The sequence below is a fragment of the Microcaecilia unicolor genome, chromosome 2 (assembly GCF_901765095.1).
Source record: "Microcaecilia unicolor chromosome 2, aMicUni1.1, whole genome shotgun sequence".
NCBI classification, from domain to species: domain Eukaryota; kingdom Metazoa; phylum Chordata; class Amphibia; order Gymnophiona; family Siphonopidae; genus Microcaecilia; species Microcaecilia unicolor.
In genome coordinates this window covers 423,972,119-423,992,172 of record NC_044032.1, presented here as the reverse complement: position 1 = coordinate 423,992,172, position 20,054 = coordinate 423,972,119, and the positions used below count along the sequence as shown (strand labels likewise).

Genomic DNA, 20,054 nt, shown 5'->3' with positions numbered 1-20,054 from the left:
TTTTATCAAGTAACTCCACTGTTGGTGTCCCTTCATTGGTTAGCAGTGAGAGCCCGAGTTGAGTTTAAATTGGCATATTTCTTTTTAAAATTGTAATCTCTAATCTCAATATTTTTAGACCGCTTACTCCCAATAAGGTCCAAAGTGGTGTCAAAAAACGAAGTATACATCAAACTTCTGGCAAAATAAGAATATAATAATAATCATTAATAGCCACAACCAGACCAGTATTTCTGAAATACGTGAATTTTCAGATTCTTACAAAAGGGCATGTATAATGAGATTTGTTTAATAGTGGTAGGGAGATTTTTCCAAATGTGTATAGCTTGAATAAGGATATTTCCAAAAACCTTTCATACCAGATCCCCTTAAATGAGAGAAAATCTAGTACCTGAGCTTATCTAGTTTGATCTTTTCATATGCTACCATATATTCACCTGGACTAAAAGATTTATTAACTGTACCTTTTCCCTATTTTAAAATGGGAACATATAAGAGCAATCTTTTTGATTTCAAGCAGTACAAACATGGAATACTCTGCCACTCTGATAAAAATGTTGTTGTATAGTAAGTTTTGCAACCATTAAAAACTCACTTATTTCAGAAATATCTTAGGTAAGCCTTTATTGAATTTTTGATTTTGAAAATTTCTCTTTACATCCTACTATTAACTACTTTGGACAAAGTATTGGGATTAAGCGGTCTGTAAGTGCTTTGATTAGATTGAATTAGATTAGATGTCCCATCATAAACTACACTATGGAGCTCATTTTCGAAAGAGAAAAACATCCAAAAAGTGTCATAAAGCACCATGTGGATGGATTTCTTCTCAAAATATCCAAATTGATATTTTTGAAACCTGTTTTGTAAATGGCTGTCTATGCATTTCACCTGCAGTGCAACCAAATCACAAGGGGGGGGGGGGCATAGGGTGTGCCTAACACTTGGATTTTTTTTATAGCCATAATGGAACAAACCCAAAATGTCTAGCCCAAAACTTCAAATGTTTTAGTCAAGACCTGTTTTTCTAACCAGTAAGACACAAAAGGTTGCCCTAAATGACCAGATGATCACTGGAGGGATTCAGGGATGATTCCCCCTTACTCTCCCAGTGGTCACTGACTCCACTCACCCTCCAAAATATGAATGAAAATAGTCTCACCAGCCCCTATGGTCCCTGGAATAGTGTAGTGATGGGTGCAGTCACTGTAGATAGGTGGACCCAGGCCCATACCTCTCCCTACCTGTTATACTTGTAGTGGAAACTGTGAGCCCTCCAAAATTCATCAGAATCCAACTGTACCCACATATAGGTGCCCCCTTCACCCATAAGGGCTATTATAGTGGTGTACAGTTGGGGGTAGTGGGTTTTGGGTTGGTTTTGGAGGGCTCAGCAGACAAGATAAGGGAGCAATTGTGAGATATGTACCTGGCAGCATTTATATGAAGTCCAAAGCAGTGCCCCCTAGGATGCCCCATTGCTCTCCTATGATGTCTGGGGGACCAGTCTGCTAAGAATGCTGGCCCTGCCTACATCCCAATGGTTTGATTTTCTACATTTTTCACTTGTGCAGTTTTTTTTTTTTAGAAAATGGCCTGAAAAGATAAATGCACAGAGTACAAAACCTTGTTAGGAATGGTATTTAAAAAACAATGTTTTACTTTTTCGAAAATGGATATATCTGCTATTCAGATTTGGGACGTTTAGTGTAAAACGTCCAAAGTCTGATGTAGACATCATATTGAAAATGCTCCTCCATGTGTTTCACACAACACAAAATTTCACAAAAAGAGGTATACAAGAAACGACTATTGTATAAAGCCAAGAGAGATGAAGAAAGGAATCAAGATAGACACTGGCTGAAGGAAAAAATAGAAAAAGATGTAAAGTGAGGTGATAAGATTTTTTTTTCAGGTATATTGGTGAAAGGAGACAGTCCAAAACTCAAAGATACTGAAGGTTAATCTGTATAGAGAAATGATGGAAAAGCGGAATTGCTCAACAATTACTTCTATTTAGTATTCAAAGAAGAAAAGCCTGTCAAAGGTCCGCAGATGACTGACAAAGATACACATGAGGATTGTATAGATACCACATGTTTCTCAACAACCTGCAAAACTGAACATGGACAAAGTCATAGGATGTGATACATCTCAGGATACTGAGGGAGCTTAGTGAGATTTTCTCAGGCCTTCTAAAAGATGTGTTTAATAGATCCTTGAAGACCAGAGAAGTGCCACAGGACTGGGGAAAGGCTGATATGACCATCGTCACAAAATCAGTAACAAAGTAAAGGGGAGCAATTACAGATCATTAAGCCTTACCTTGGTGGTGGGAAAGGTAATGGAGATACTACTGAAGGAAAGGATAGTCAACTTCCTACAATCCAATGAGTTACAGAGGCAACATAGCTTAGCCAAAAGTAAATCATGTCAAGCAATCTGAATGATTTATTTTTCCAGGTGACAAAAGAACTGGATCGAAGGCATGCACTGCCTGTGGACTACTTAGATTTCAGCAAAACCTATAATTTGTTTTCACTATATCGTGGTACTTGACAAGGTTGCCCTTTTACGTAGTGATGCAGCAAGCACTAGCTACCTAAAGTCCACCATAAATTATTTATCTTTGACATTATGGTGTTTATAACGGTAGCTTCATTTCAGTGCTTGTTGGCCCCTATTGCAGATTTTTCATTATTATCAGCTTTTAAAATCAACTTGGATAAAACAGATGCTTTGCCATTAAATAAACACAGGACACAGGCTATGTTGGCTCCATATCCTTTCTGCTGGTCACAGAGTTCCTTTAAATATCTTGGGACATGGTTCTGCCCCACTTTAGAGAATACCTTGATGTTTAAATAATAAGGCTGCAGGAAATGTCCTGCCAATTTGGATTGAACTGTGTAGTTGTATTCTTGGAATGGATAGTGAGTTAATGTGGCGAATGGGATTTGTGAGTGCCAGTGTTATAGGAAACAGCATAAGGAAGGAAAGTCAAATGCAAAGTGCTGATAAGGGAGGCAAAGAGAGACTTTGAAGAGAAGATTGCATCGGAGGCAAAAACATATAGTAAAAACATTGTTAGGTATATTAGAAGCAAGAAGCCTGTTAAAAGAATCATTTGGACTGCTAGATGACTGATGAGTAAAAGGGGCACTCAGGGAAGACAAGACCATAGCAGAGAGATTAAATGAATTCTTTGCTTCGGTCTTCACCGAGGAAGATGTGAGGGAGATACCTGTGCCAGAAATGGTATTCAATGCTAATGAGTCAGAAAAACTGAAACAGATCTCTATAAACCTGGAAGGTGTAATAAACTGATGAGTAACAAATCACCTGGACCAGATAGAATAGATTCCAGAGCATTGTTAGAACTGAATAATGAACTTGCAGAGCTATTTTTTGTAATATGTAATTTATCTTTAAAATCGGGCAAGGTACCGGAAGATTGGAGGGTGGCCAATGTAATGCCAATTTTTAAAAAGGGTTCCAGAGGTGGTCTGGGAAATTATAGGCCAGTGAGTCCGACGTTGGTGCTGGGCAAAATGGTATTATAAAGAACAAAATTACAAAGCATATACAATGGTATACAAAGCTAACGTGGATTTAGTCAAGGGAAATCTTGCCTCAACAATCTACTACATTTCTTTGAAGGGGTGAATAAACACAGTGGCGCACCAAGGGGGGGCGGTGGGGGTGGTCTGCCCCAGGTGCACGCCGCTGGGGGGGGGGTGCCGCGGCACGCGCCTGGCTCTGAGTTCGCTATCTTCGCTCGTTCGCTGCAGCTCCCTCTGCCCCGGAACAGGTTACTTCCTGTTCCGGGGCAGAGGGAACTGCAGCGAACGAGCGAAGTTAGCGAACTTTTCAGAGTCGACAGGCGTGCTGCGGCACCCCCCCCCAGCGGCATGCACCCGGGGGGGGTGTCATTTCGCCGGGGGGGGGGGGGGGCACATCGGCGATCCGCTCCGGGTGCCATCCTGGCTAGGAACGCCACTGAATAAACATGTGGATAAAGATGAGCTGGTTGATAAGCGGTCCAGAGGAGCGTGACAAAAATGATATGGGGTTGTGCCATAAGAAATATGAGATGAGACTGGAAGACCTGAATATGTATAGCCTAGAGGAAAGGTATTAATATAGAAACAAATCTTTTCCAGAGAAGGGGAAATGGTACAACTAGAGGACATGAGATGAGGTTGCAGGTGGTAGACTTAGGAGTAATGTCAGGAAATTCTTTTTCACAGAGAGGGTGATCGATGCCTGGAATGCCCTCCCAAGGGAGGTGGTAGAGTGATGGAATTCAAAAAGGCATGGGATGAACACAGAGTATCTCTATTTAGAAAATGAATAGTATATAAAAAAGTTAAATGGCTGCATGAGTGTGGATGTGTGAGTGATGCATGGATGGCGACTCCAGCTGTGAAGAACTAAAGCCAGTGCCAGAAGATTTTGCAGGTCTGTGTTCTATATATGGCAATCCAGTTTAGGATGGACTGGAAAGGGCTTCAATGGCAAAGTCAGTAGCTGGAACCGAAGACAGTGCTGTGCAGACGTTTACGGTCTGGGTTCCATAAATGACAAGATGGATTCAGATAGGCTGGAGTGGGCTTTGACAGCAACTCCAGTAGTTGGAACATAAGGCAGAGCCAGGTGGATTTCTACAGTCTATGTCCCAGAAATACCAAAGAAAGACCATGATCAAGTATATAGTGTCTATTTCATTGTTGATTTAATAATAAATTGATAATGAGTGTGACTGTTGGGCAGACTGGATAGGTTGTTCAGATCTTTATCTACTATCACTTACTATCCTGCTTATTTTTGAAAGAGAAGGGCACAAATCGGGAGATGGGCGTCCTTCTCCCAATGTCGACCAAATCGGCATAATCGAAAGCCGATTTTGGGCGTCCTTAACTGCTTTCCATTGAGGGGAAGACCAAATGTCCTGGGGGTGTGTCCGCAGCACACCGAAGGTGGGACAGGGGCGTAGTTAAGAGATGGGCATCCTTGGCCGATATTGGAAAAAAGAAGGGCGTCCCTGATGAACACTTGGCCGACTTTACTTGGTCCATTTGTTTTCATGACCAAGCCTCAAAAAGTTGCCCAAACTGACTAGATGACCACCGGAAGGAATCGGGGATCACCTCCCCTGACTCCCCCAGTGGTCACTAACCCCCTCCCCCAGTAAAAAAAACAACTTTAAAATCATTTTTTGCCAGCCTCTATGCCAGCCTCAAATGCCATACTCAGGTCCATTGCAGCAGTATACAGGTACCTGGAGCAGTTGTAGTGGGTGCAGTGTACTTCAGGTAGGCAGACCCAGGCCCATCCCCCCCTACCTGTTACACTTGTGGTGGTAAATGGGAGCCCTCCAAACCCCCCCCTCAAAACCCACTGTACCAACATGTAGGTGCCCCCCTTCATCCCTAAGGGCTATGGTAGTGGTGTACAGTTGTGGGGAGTGGGTTTTGGGTGGAATTTGGGGAGCTCATCACACAAGGTAAGGGAGGTATGCACCTGGGAACAATTTTTGAAGTCCACTGCAGTGCCCCCTAGGGTGCCCGGTTGGTGTCCTGTCATGTGAGGGGGACCAGTGCACTACAAATGCTGGCTCCTCCCACAACCAAATGTCTTGCATTTGGTCAGGTTTGAGATGGCCGCCATTAGTTTCCATTATCGCTGAAAACCAAAGCCGGTCATCTCTAAAGCCGGCCCAAATGTTGAGATTTGGCCGGCTCCGACCGTATTATCGAAACGAAAGATGGCCTGGGAATGCCACCTAACTTTAGGTGTGGCCATTTGCACCAACTGAAAAGTGGTGCAAATGTATACGCCTAAATTGTGCGTGTATCCCTATATTCTATAAGAATGCACTTAAATGCTGGGAATGCCCCCATTCTGTCCATGACCCTCCCATTTTCGTGCCCATTTTTTTTTACTCGCATGAAAACTTTAGGTATTTAAATTCCAAGTAAATCTAATTAGTGCCAATAATTGCTTGTTAAAAAGCCAATTATTGGTGCTAATAAGCTCATTCAATTAAATCAGACATGCAAATTGGGTGGATGCCTAAATTTGTGCATGCAATTTTTGGCGACTTTTATAGAATTAGGGGGTACATGTGTAAGTGTTTAGAATCCTAGTATATATGCATGTACCATTCTCCCTGCATTCATATATGGTGCTCAAATTTGCACTCCTGAGATGAACACATATTTATTTATTTATTTAAAATTGTATATACTACATAATGCCAATGTTCTCTGCAGTTTACAATTAAAACATAAATAAATTCAACAAAAAGCAACCATATACAAACACAAAGACAATCTTAATCCTAACAAGCAGGCTTGTTAGGTAAAATCCCCAATATCCCCAATATCAATCAGCTTAATTGCTTAATGGTCTCTTAGCCAATAACAAATGGGTGCTAACAACAAATTATTGACATTAATTGGCAACGATTATGATTTGCACATGCATCTGGCTGCACGCTATTGTATAACAGAAGGCGCCTACATCCTATAGCATGTATCTCAAAAGTGGGAGCAGCCATGGAAAGAGCATGGGCATGTCAGGGGCATTCCAAAAAGTGGCTCACATTGTTACTGAATAATGGGTCTCTGCATAAACTTAGGTGCCAGCATTTATACCAGGTTGCAACAGGCATAAGTCTGGCACCCACAGTTAGGGAAGTGAATCAGCTCTAAGCACTATTCTATAAAGGATGCACATCCTTTATAGAATCACAACAATCTTTTCTGACAACCAGTTTTGAGCACCATTTGTAGAATCCATCCCTATATGTACACTTAACACTCATATATGCTAGCATGCTGCCTAAGTGCTATTCTGTAAATACACACCTAATATCCATTTGCAAAGGGGAGTACATAAGTACAGAAGTATTGCCATACAGATATGACTTTCATGCTCTTCAATGTTAATTTTAACTTGTAATCTGTTAACAGCCATGGGCTGAGTTAACTCAGGATATTTAATAATGGGGCATGTCTGTCCTCCAGGATTGAATAAAGATGGTCCTAAAAAACAGATGGACAAGCAGTCTGCTAGTCCTAGTAAAATGGAAGATGAACTTACAAGCCTTTACTGTGGAGAGCAGGTAAAAGGATGCCCTACCCAGCTGTGTTTTGCCCAGCAGGGCTGCTTCAGGGGTGATATAATACCTCAATGAGTTATCCTCTCACTTTCCCTAAGGTAGGAGAACTAGAGTGTGGTGTAACCACTTCCCAGGTAACACAGAGCATCAAACAAACTGAAAGTCTCTGCTCATTCACATGTTTGTTTGATGCTCTGTATTACCTGCTCTCTACAATGAAGACTTGTAAGTTCATCTTCCACCGTGTCTGCTTCTTCATCTTCCATCCTCCGGGATCGAATATCCAGATTAATGTGGCACCCCAGAAGTTAACAGAGCACCAGCCAATGTTGAGACCGGTGCCTTGTTAACTTGGTGGATAAACTTAAGACAACCTTGTTGCTCTCCTAACTTTATCTGCTATTTTAGCCAGTTAGTGGACTAAAGGGTTCTTTTACTAAGGCACACTAAAAATTAGCAGGCGCTAAACGCTAGAGACACCCATAGGAATATATGGGTGTCTCTAGCATTTAGCGCGTGCTAAAAACACTAGTGTGCATTTGTATAAGACCCCGTGAATATTGCCACTACTTGGCTAACTAGTGGCTCTTTCAAAACTCTGCCCCCAGACCACCTATAACCTAGCTGGTTACGTGCTGCTGAATACTGGAGGCCAGCTAGCTTGATGGGCTTTAACTGAACTCCTTTTGAATACTGACCCCATAATGAATTCATTTGTATTTTCACTTTGCTATTAATTATATTGTATATTTTCTGTTTCTTTCTCTTTTCGTCTTGCTTGTAGGATTATATATTCATGTTTTTCATTTAAACCGCTGAGACATTTATTTGGTTAGGGGTGTATCAAGTGTAAATAAACTTGACGCTAGAACATCATTTTATGCATTATGATAGTTCCCGCAAATACAGATTTTCTCTGTTTCTATGAGGGCATTTTGATGTACTCAATTTATGCTATTTAAAATAACATTTCAGCTTTATGCATACTGTTAGTCTCTGTAGAGTTTCAGCAACCTGCAGCAATTCCATGGTTTTACTACTGGTTGCCTTGGTAACTTGTTCCGGGACCATTGTTCTTAAAGGCTGAGGCTCATGTTTACATCCCAGAATATTTCCTCATTTTAACACTTAATTTACCTTAATGAAATATATATAAACATAGATCATGATGGCAAATAAGGACCATAAGCAACATTCCAGTCTGCCCAATTTTCTTCCTTGTACAACACCCCAGAACATAGTTCAACTCTAACATCTCTCCACTCATTTTCAATTAAGAATTCTCTGTGCCTATTCCATTCCTCTTTGAATTCTGTTACTGTTTTTGCCTGCATTACCTTCACTGGAAGGCCATTTTATAGATCCATCATATGTTCCCCTTTAAGCTTTATGCCTTGATCCCTTGTTCTGGGTTTACCTTTCCTCAGAAAAAAATATATTGCTTTTTTTTTTGTCTTTGAAACATTTGAATATCTCCGTCATAGTGCCATTCTCTTTCTTTTCCTCTAGGTATAGATAGAGGGGCATTTTCGAAAGAAACGTCCAAGTTGCGATTTGGACGTCTTTGCAAAACGTCGATATCCAGGGGCGGGGAAAACCGTATTTTCAAAAAAAGATGGACGCCCATCTTTAGTTTTGAAAATAACGTCAGAGACGTCCAAATCCTTAAATTTGGACGTCCTTGGATCTGGACGTTTCTGACTTTCGGCGATTTTCGAAACCAAAGATGTCCATGTCAAAAACGGCCAAATGCAAGCCATTTGGACGTGGGAGGAGCCAGCATTTGTAGTGCACTGGTCCCCCTGACATGCCAGGACACCAACCAGGCACCCTAGGGGGCACTGCAGTGGACTTCATAAATTGCTCCCAGGAACATAGCTCCCTTACCTTGTGTGCTGAGCCCCCCAAAACCCACTCCCCACAACTGTACACCACTACCATAGCCCTTACGGGTGCAGGGGGCACCTATATATGGGTACAGTGGGTTTGTGGTGGGTTTTGGAGAGCTCACTGTTTCCTCCACAAACGTAACAGGTAGGGGGGGTTATAGGCCTGGGTCCACCTGTCTGAAGTGCACTGCAGTACCCACTAAAACTGCTCCAGGGACCTGCATGCGCTGTCATGGACCTGAGTATGACATCTGAGGCTGGCATAGAAGCTGGGACGAAATTTTGTTAAAGATATTTTTGAGGACGGGAGGAGGTTAGTGACCCCTGGGGGTGTAATGGGAGGTCATCCCCGATTTCCTCCGGTGGTCATCTGGGCATTTCGGGCATCTTTTTGTGCCTTATTCATAAAAATACACGTCCAAGTGTTCGTCAGGGACATCCTTGCTTTTTTCGATTATGGGTCAAAGATGTCCAAGTGTTAGGCATCCCAAAGTCCCACCTTCGCTACGCCTCCGACACGCCCCCTTGAAATTTGGACGTCCTTGCGACTGGCTGCAGTTGGAGACGTGCAAAATCGGGTTTTGATTATACCGATTTGGATGTCTTTGGGAGAAAGACGTCCATCTTCCATTTTATGTCAAAAGATGGACATCTTTCTCTTTCGAAAATGAGCCTGATAGTCCCCCAGATTCTATGTAGTGCAACTTTTGTCTCAGAGCCAATTTTTTAGACGATATGATATATATAGTCTAGTCCACTTTGGACAAGACTTTGTATAAGGTGCCTGAAAAATCCATGTAAAAAAATTACGCCTAGGCATATTCTCTAAAGTACACCTAAATTTTATAGAATAGACTTAAATTTTTATGTGGTATAAAGAATACGTCGAGTGGCTCACCATGCAACTAAATTTGGTTGCATCCATTTAGACCAGTTTTACTTGGTGTAAATCCCAATGCCTAAATTAGGTGCAGATTGGGTGCATTCTAAAATAATGTGTATAGATTTTAGAAACACCCATGCCCTGCCCATGGCCACGTCCCCTTTTCAACTATACGACTTAGAATTTAGGTGCACCACATTATAGAATACATTTAGTGAGTTGTGTGTGTAAATCTCAATTAATGCCAATTAGTGCTGATAATTGTGTGTTAACATCCAATTAACAGTGCTGATTAGCTAGTTAATCAATTAAATTATGCGCATTGTTTTAGAATACACTTCGGTTTTTGCGTGGATTTTCAAGTGCCATATATAGAATCTGAGGGTTTGTCCTTAAGTCTCATTTCTATGTCTTTTATTGTAGAATCTGCATCATTTCTGCAGTCCTTTTCTGCATCACCCCAACTTTGCCTATATGTTTTTCCGAGGCATTGCTTTAATGCAGTTATGATGAATATTTTAGAAGTCCTATCAGCAATGTAAACATGTAGGGGCCCTTTTACTAAGGCACGCCGAAAAATGGCCTGCGCTGGTGTGTGTGTTTTGGATGTGCACAGGTCCATTTTTCAGTGTGCCTGCAAGAAAGGCCATTTTTTTGTTGCCAAAAATGGATGTGCAGCAAAATTTAAACCAGTGCTTGTCCATTTTCAGCCTGAGATCTTACTACCGTCCGTTAACTTAGCGGTAAGGTCTCACACGTTAACCGGGCGGTAATCGTCTGTGCTTGTACACAGCCGATTACCGCCGGGTAAGCACCAAGCAATAGAAAATTTCTACCACGTGTTTTGGATGTGCATCAAAAATGGAATTACTGCCCTGGGCACGTGGTAGCTGGATGGTAGTTCCAATTTGACATGCATTGGATGCGCATAGGCTCCTACTCGCCTTAGTAAAAGGGCCCCGTAAATACCAGTATATACACATCTATGGTGAATAAGAAAAGCCTATTTTAAAAATCCAGGATTTAAAAGTGTATGTATATGGCAAGGGAGGCACCCAGTCATAATAGCCCTGACAAAATAGCCCCAACAAAAAAGCCCTGACAAAACAGCCTTGTAACAACCCTTGACATTTCACACCCTAACAAAATAGCCCTTGACAAAATGGCCCATCCCACAAAACAACCCTTGACAAAATAGCCTCTACACAAAATAGTCCCCTTAACAAAACAACCCCTAAGAAAAAATAACACATCACAAAAAATATAATAAACTACAACTGAAATCTTCACTGATAAACTCCTACCAGCATTCAATTGCATAAAGCATATATAAATAAACAAAATTCTATAGCTACAAACTGGTATTCATGATCTGTTCTGCTATTTAAAGAAACTATTCTTCCATCAACATGCTAATTAAAAAAAACCCAATATTGTCATCATTTTCATAGTCTTGCCAACCTTATCCAGTTTGGCAAGGTAAGATTATTAGGAAAGAAATGCAGTCCCATATTCTGGGCAGCCTGATATTGGGCACTTTTGTCGGGGGAGGGGGGCTAACTTGTCAACGGTTATATTGTGGGCAGGCCGTTTTGACAGTGGCTGTTATGTCAGGGACTATTATGTCGGGAGCTTTTTTTGCTTGGAGGTTTTTTGTCAGGGCAATTTTGACAAGGTACCGGCAAGGGGATGTGGTCTGGGAGTGTTTTGGATATGATTAGAGCAGGCCATGAAAATGCACATGTATTTCTCATTTCAGAAGATGCATTCATGTCTGTGGCCCCCGAGATCAACATCAAAATTTACACCTGCTCCTGGGAATGTCTAGGTTTTATAAAGGTGCTTGTTTTGGACATTACTCTATAGGAGGGATTAGGGAAGGTTATCCCCGTAATCCCCCAGTGTTCCCTCCCCCCTCCCTGAAATTGATAGTGTCAAATTGTTATGAGCTCTGTAATTAATCAGGAAAACATAGATGTGTATGTTTCTAAAATGGTAGACATACACATTGATATTTTGGATTACAATTGCAAAATGGGTGCTTCCCCTGCAAGCAGCCAACTCATAAACATCTATTCCTGCATGTGTTTTAGAAAAGGCTCCACGTCGGTGGATCCTTTTTGAAAATATTACAAGAAACTTGACAAGACCTGATCTGGACATCTCTTCTGATTTCTTTGTTCTTTCCAAAATGTACCTTCACAGATTAAATTTAGAGTTGTTATTGTGCAATATTGTGATATTTTTATTACATTTGTACCCCGTGCTTTTTCCCACTCATGGCAGACAATGGAGGGTTAAGTGATTTGCCCAGAGTCACAAGGAGCTGCCTATGCCAGGAATCGAACTTAGTTCCTCAGAACCAAAGTCCACCACCCTAACCACTAGGCCACTCCTCCACCTAATTTGTTGAACTTGTAGAACCTAACTTGTTCAACACTCTTTGAGAAGTGTGCAGTGAATAAAGGATGATGATGACGATAAAAACTGAATACAATATAACATTGACCTGTAAAGATGCATAATCAGATTCCTTTTATAGAGGCTGTGGTTAAGGCTTCTCTGTCTTTATTTTAGCCAATTAATACTGTTAACTCACTCATATCCCACCAGTACACCCACCTACCCACCCACTTGCCTCCAATGTAATCAAAATTAAAGGTGTTTACCAGTTAAACACCAAAAACATGTTTAAGAATGGGTGACTAGGGCCTGCACAGAGTGGCTGGTGTGGCTCTGGTCCCCTTCTTGAGCAGACTGGATGGACTATGCTAGTGTTATCATACATCCGGGTTTCCCTGGACATGTCCTTCTTTTCAGATGACTGTTGGGAATCCAGGTAGGTTTGGTGATTTTCACGATTTGTCCAGGTTTCCTCCAGATAGGCTGCGCCTGCGTCTGCTTGCACAGCACCAATACCTTCTCCCGAACTCTTCGGCATCTGCACCTTTTTCTTAATTATACATTAATTTCACACTTAAACACTTCAGGATCTGTGGTCATTTGTCTGCTCTGCACCACAATAACCACTATCTTTTTGGCTGCCATAGAGCCTACAGGAAGCATCATATCTTGACCTAAGTCTTGCCCTTACTAGTCTCAATCATACAATGCACCTCTGATTTTGGAGAATGGGAGGTTTCATGTCTTCCTCTCATCTTGGATCTCAGCTGCAGCCATGTCTCTCAGAGATGTCCAGAGTAAAAAATGCTGTCATTTACTGAAGTCAGTTTTACCTGCTGAACCCTCCATGCAATAAATAGGTACATGTTGGAATTCAATAATATTTTAAGTTTTTGGAATTAAAAAAAACCTCCTTTTGGCCCATGTGTCTATGCCTTAGGAAGGCAGAATAATAAAGGTACTGGAGGTTGTTGAAGGGCTGTTACAGCTTGATTGTTGGGAACACAGAGAGACTGCTCTCTGGGTAAGATGACATCTGCTTAAAAGAGTATAAGTCACTGATTCAAAGTGAAATGCATGATCATATAGGCTACTTTGCAAGAGGAAGTGGCTTATTGGTTAGAGCAGTGAGCTAAGAACAGAGAACCAGGGTTGAAATCCTTCCTCCATTATGGACTCTCCTTGTGACCTTGGGCAAGTCATGTTCAGGGCAATTCTATGAATAGGCAGCACTACAAATGTTACACCTGGTCCTAAAACACCAATACACTTACTACAGATAAAACAAAACAAATGGAAAGCTACAGATTTCTACACAGAAACTATATTAAGCCGCATTGAGCCTGCCATGAGTGGGAAAGTGTGGCGTACAAATGTAACAAAAATAAAAATAAAAAAATATTCAAACAGAATACTGCACCTCAGTCATCACATCTCCAAAAAAAAATGTAATGGAAAAAGAAGGGCAACCAACATGATTAAGGAGATGGAATGACTCTCATATGAGGAAAGGCTAAAGAGCTTAGGGCTCTTCAGTTTGCAGAAGAGACAGCTTAGGGGAGATACGATATAGTTCTACAAAATACTCAATGGAGTGAAATGGGTAAGCACAAATCAGCTTTTAACTTTTTCAAAAAGTACAAATACTAGAGGACACTCCATAAAGCTGCATAATTGCACATTTAAAACAAACAGGAGCAAATATTTTGTCACGTAAGATAGAGTTAAACTCTGGAACTCATTGCTAGAGCAAATGGTAACAGCACTTAATGTAGCTGGCTTAAAAAAACTTGGAAAAATCCCTGGAGGAAAACTCTACAAACCATTACTGAGACAGACCTATGGAAAGTCACTGCTTATTCCTGGGGATAGATAACATGGAATCTTGCTACACTTGGGGATCCTGCCAGATACTTTAGACATGGATTGGCCACCATTAGGAACAAGATGCTGAACTAGATGGACTTTAGGAGCCCAGCATCTCCCTTTCCCTAACATCAAGGTGTTGTATCCAGCATTGCACCTTCGCTACCTCTCCTCATGTCCAGTCTCTCCCTCTCCCTTTCCCTACCCCCACCATACCCTTGTCCAGCACTGTCCCTTCTATTCCCTACCTGGAGTTGCACTGCTCCAGCTGCTTCCACCACTGCCAACTTCCACCAAGCCAACCATAAAGCAAAGTGAAAGTGGCTGGTGCAGGGCCTCGAAACAGAGATACAAGCTCAAGACCTGCTGTGTTGTGCTCAGTCTGAACTTCCTGTTTGAAGTGGACATGGAGCACCTCAGCTCAAAGTCTCATGGCAGAGACTCCTCATTTTTTTTTAGAGCTGCTGCTGATTGCCGCACTGGTGCATCCCCAAGATCTGTGCTGTCTAGGTGGATGACTAGTCTGCCTAATGGTACAGGAGACCATACATTCACGTGCTTCAGGGGTTGGTTTGGGGAACCTATTTTATAAAAGCACATAGGAGTCTATATAAAATAGGCTTCAAATTGGCATCTTTATGGACTTCTTACGTAGGTATGCTGTTATAAAATCATGCCCATACTGATGGGATATAGAAATATAGGCATGTCATCAAAACTGATGTTGAAGTTGCAGTTAATCCAGAATACCACCGCTAAACTAATCTTTGGTAAAGCTAAGTTTGATCATGCGACAAGTTTAGTTATTCTGTCTGTCTGATAAAGCTAGAATTGCTTTAAAACTTGCTGTTTGGTTCATAAATTTTTGACAGATTCTTTGCCAGAGATTCTTTCTAATTTAGTTCAACTAATTGGCACAACCAATTATGGATGTCTGTAAGAAATATTTGACTAATGCCATCGTTTTCTAAATTATTTCCCTTTCTTTCTGTGAAACTGGAATTCTTTGCCACATTTGGTCCGCTTAAATGCTGATTACTTGCGTTTTCAGAAAGTCTTAACATTCTATTTTTTCACTGAATCTTTTAACTTGTAACTGATATTTTAACAGTATCTCCTGAAGTTATGTTTTGGCTCTTGTAATGTTACCTGCATTGAACCTGTTTGCAGGGATTAGACAGGATATATAACATAACATATGTACTGAATAAAATGCATAGAAAGGAAAACTTACTTTCTTGGTCACAATTTATGTCTTCATTTAGAAACATGGTAAGTTTACAAGAAGGCATCTTTCTTTTCAATGAGTTGGTTAGAATGTCATCAAGTTTCTCTGTGGAGTAAATTTTAAATGCCTATAGGAAAAAAATATGAAATTTCATGAATGTAATATAACCAGAAAAGCAGTTAGCTCCATGAGAACTTTGACTATGAGTCAACCACACTACTCTGACTGTACCTGCTCCCTGGTTGAAAGATATTTGGTCATGGTGGTCATTGCATTTACTACTATAGTAATCAAGATTTCGAGAACACTGAAAAATCAGGAACATTTATTTATTTGTTTTTAGACGACATATTTCATTAGTAGCTCAAGGTGAGTTACATTTCAAGAACAGTAGGTATTTTTCTCCCCCTAGAGGCTTAACAATCTAAGCACTAGTTTTACTAACCTGTGCTAATGCTTTAACAAGTTGTAATTTGCATTGAACTCGCATTACCGTGGTCAACATGAATTATTATAAAAAGGCTCCATTGGCAGACATGGAATGATATTAACGTACATTCATGTGCAATAGTACCTATTCAAATGTTAACACACATTAGTAAATCCGTCCCTCAGTTTGTATCTGAAGCAATGGAGTTTGAAGTCTGAAGGACTCCAGTGGCATTAGCAGGATTTGAACCCTGGTTCCAAGACTAAGTAATGAGTGTCAGCAACATTTAGGGCTATATTTACTAAAATGTATTAACAGGCATTAACATACATTGGAACCCTTGGCCTGTGCTATGACTAGTGTATGGGTTACCCTGGTGCACTGAGGCCACTTTTAGTGCATCTTTAAAATGACTGATGTTTCATTTTCTCAATTAATGGCCATGTGCTAATTTCCCAATTAGTACATGGCCATTAGCACATGAGTCCTTACCGACACCTATTTAGTAGGAGGAAAGGGCTCACATGCTAACCATGCACTAATCGGTAGGTGTGTGGCAAAGTAGCTGTACTAACCAATTAGCTCTGGGTATGCCTACTTCTCGCCCTAAACATGCCCCCAGTATTTCTTAATGCATGGGAAGTGTGCGCAGATGCCAACACTATCGTGGGACACCTGAGCGCATCTCATGGTAGTTCATTTTCTTGTACAGTAAGCGTGCATGAGTGCTTACTGCCACTTAGTCAAAGGACCCCATTATTTCCCGTTTGCCCCATTTTATTAAATAAGACCTATTTACTAACATGAGATAATTCTTTAAAGTAGCTGTTAATATTTATATGTCAGTCACATGTACAAGTGTTCAGAATATTATTATATTTGTGAGTATACACTTGTATATGCTGGACATGTGCCTATGCACTATTTTGCAAATACTTCAGAAAGAACAACGCTGGATTTCTAGACTTCAATCTTTAATTCCTAAGGGCCACAATATACGCATAGATTGGAAAGTATATTTTTAACTTGTCACCTTTGTATTACAAAAAGAAAGGAAAACCTTGTGCCTTTAAACAATTAGAAGCCCTGATTAACTTTTGGCATCTTTTAAAGCTGTGGGCACCATCTTTGCTACTTTCAGTGACTGAATGATTGCAGAGACAACTGCCGGCAATGAGCAAGGTATTGTACAGCTAGAAAAACATAGTGCTTGTTATAGGCCATAGCTATGTTTGTTAGAACTGGGTCTATTCTCTTTATTGTAGGACTTTACGGCAAAGGTCCAGGTGCAGCTCTTGAGAAAGCTATTGTAAAAGAGCAGAGCTTTGTCGAGCGACACTAATTGGCCTGCAAGCCAGTTAAGCCGCTAGCTTTCAGCCAGGATTTGTTGCAATATATTTTAGGATACCAAGAAGAAAGTAAGATAAATATTGATAACTTAAAATAAAAAAAAATTGCTTAAAGAGCATAGTAACTTTGCATATTAAAAATGATGAGGAGGAGTTTTTTTTTTTTTTTAAACCTATGACAAGAGAACTCAACATATAACTGTCCATGAGGCAGTCAATGAATTTCAAGATATTATCTCTTGATAGAAGTAGTTGAGCGTCTGAGGTCTTTTCCCCCTTTCTCCCAGTAGTATAAATAGATGCTTCACATTAGCACTTGCATAGTATTGTGATCATATTGGCAATAGCCCATATTTTACAGGTGAGCATGCAGGGGGGCAAACTCTAGGCAGTGTGGACTGGGTGCACATTTACATGCGTAACTTATAAAATACTAAGAGTTATATACATATCACTAGCCCATATGTGCACACAAGTGCCAGCTCTATGGCTGGTGTAAATGATCGCACCTATTTATTTATTTATTTGGACTTATTTACTGCTTTTTTGAAGGAATTCACTCAAGGCGGTGTACAGTAAGAATAGATCAAACATGAGCAGTAGGCAATTAGAGCAGTAAAAATATTCGAACAACAATACAAGTATGGCATGGTATACTACCTTCAATGGCAACACAATATATACTAGAACATTATAATTGGTAGTGAGGGGAAAAGCAAAGTTGTAACATATAGATGAGTAAGAAAGTAGGAAGAATTAGATAGTAAGGTGATTGATTTGAAGAAAGTTGCACGTGAGGTCAGAGAGATGGTTAAATATTATCTCAGCTAGGGTAGGATTGGATAAACATGTCCCGCTGCAGTATGTGCAGCCCGAGTCAATTCTTGTGTGTGTGAGTGAAGTTAGTTACTTCTTCTGTTAAAGGCTTGGTTGAAGAGCCAAGCTTTCACCTGCTTCCTGAAGTAGAGGTAGTCTCGTGTTAAGTGGAGCCTTTCAAGCAATGCATTCCAGAGTGTGGGGGCTACTCCGGAGAAGGCTTGCTTACAGGTATCACATCGTGTAATGTCTTTTGGAGAGGGTGTAGTTAGTGAAAGTGCGTATACGTGAAATACCACTTATACTTGTATTCCATGAAGGGAAGTTGGCATCTACTTTCCTTTGCATAACAGGCTCCTACCATAAAATTCCCCCAATGCATTAGGGCATGCTAAAGTATTTATTTATAAAACTTACACCCCACTTAAACCTAAGCGGCTAACAGTGTAACAAACAAAATACTAAAAACGAACAATTACTGTATTATCCCACACAACCCCCCAGATGTCAGCTCCTGGACTCTGACTACCTGAATAAAAAAACAAGTTTTCAACAGCTTCTTGAAGTGTCCTGCATTCGTACAAAAACACAAGTAGTTGGGCAAAGCATTCCATAGCACTGGACCTGCAACCAAAAAACCTGCTGCAATTAGTTGCTAATTTTTTCACAAGGTCAGATCGCAGACCCCCTAGCAGAGACAAACAATTTCAGCACAGAATGGAGATACCATGGAACCTTCCCATAGACTGTCTGGTGAAACAGATATAGAACTTTAAACTGAACCCTAAATCTCAAGGGTAACCAATATAGCTGCCTCAAGGTGGAAGTAAGATGATCCCACCTCGACACCCACAATCACCCTTGCAGCAGCATTCGGCACCACCTGCGACACTTTAACCCTAGTACTAGATTCCCCCAAATACAGAGAATTGCAATAGTCTATCTTTAATATCACCATACTTAGGACAACAAAACGAAAATAAAAAAAGGCCAACATTGGCTTCAATTGGTACAACAAACGTAACTGAGTGAAAGATGTAGTGTGCTTTTGTAAATCTAGTTTTGAGTTTTCTAAAACTCTCTCAATAATAGCTTTCATTATGTAGGCATCAATTCACCTATTTTGAGGTCAGACAGGAGGTTGAAAGGAATAACTACTTGGGTAGATAGTGGCTGCGGTATATGTGGCAAAGGCCTCAGAAGTGTCCTTCTTGTGCTCAGAGGAGGAACATTCTGGAGTTCTTGCTTCTAAGCAGAGTTCTGGGCAGGATAATACAAAGCTGGTGGAGGCACTGACTGAGAGACTTGATGGGGTAGAGTGAAAATGGACAAATGACACATTTTGGGCTCATCCTGCTCTGAGGTGCAGAGTGTATTAGCTGCCTCATTTCCCTATGCACGAGCTTCATTATTATGTTCTGATACGTAAAATTGCTATACTGATGTTGGACCTCCTGCCTGACCTCAAAATAGGTGAACTGATGTCTATATAATGAAAGCTATTATTGAGAGAGAGTTTTAGAAAATTCAAGACTAGGTTTAGAAAAGCACACTACCACTTTAGCATGCACTAACACACAATCTCCCAGATTCTATATATCGCACCCAAATTTCTGCACCCAACTTGGTGTGCGCATCAGAGATGCGTGCACAAATAGATTGACTAATGAGCTCAGAAACATCAATTATGGATGTTAATTAACAGTCTTAAATATTTGTGGGCGCATCTCACTGTGTGCTATTCTATAAAGCACGGAGCCTAACTTCAATTGAGCTTATCTGAAAAGAAGGCATGGCCAGGAGCATGTCGGGGCATTCCAGAAAGTTGTGCATGAATTGACAGAATTCACCCAAAGTGCACCTAAGTTGTTGCCAGCATTTATACCTGCTTTTAGCAGGCATAAGTATGTTGCCCAAAAGTTAAATACACAGAAAAAAAGCAACACTGGGCCTTCAAGACTGAGACAACAGGAGTATTTATTGATAGGTGACCCGACACGGGCCGTGTTTCGGCGTTAAACAACGCCTGCCTGAGGGGTCAGAATTTGGAAATGGACTCTATGA

The 20,054-nt window shown here is 40.8% G+C and overlaps 1 protein-coding gene across 1 annotated transcript in view; it reads right to left on the bottom strand.

The window, feature by feature from the left end:
• BANK1 (B cell scaffold protein with ankyrin repeats 1) overlaps positions 1–20,054 on the bottom strand; it is a 561,218-nt gene that overhangs the window by 302,355 nt on the left and 238,809 nt on the right. Inside the window, exon 7 of the mRNA XM_030190750.1 lies at positions 15,402–15,522. Within this exon, the coding sequence (XP_030046610.1) occupies positions 15,402–15,522 (121 nt within the window). The remainder of the gene's footprint in view (positions 1–15,401; positions 15,523–20,054) is intronic.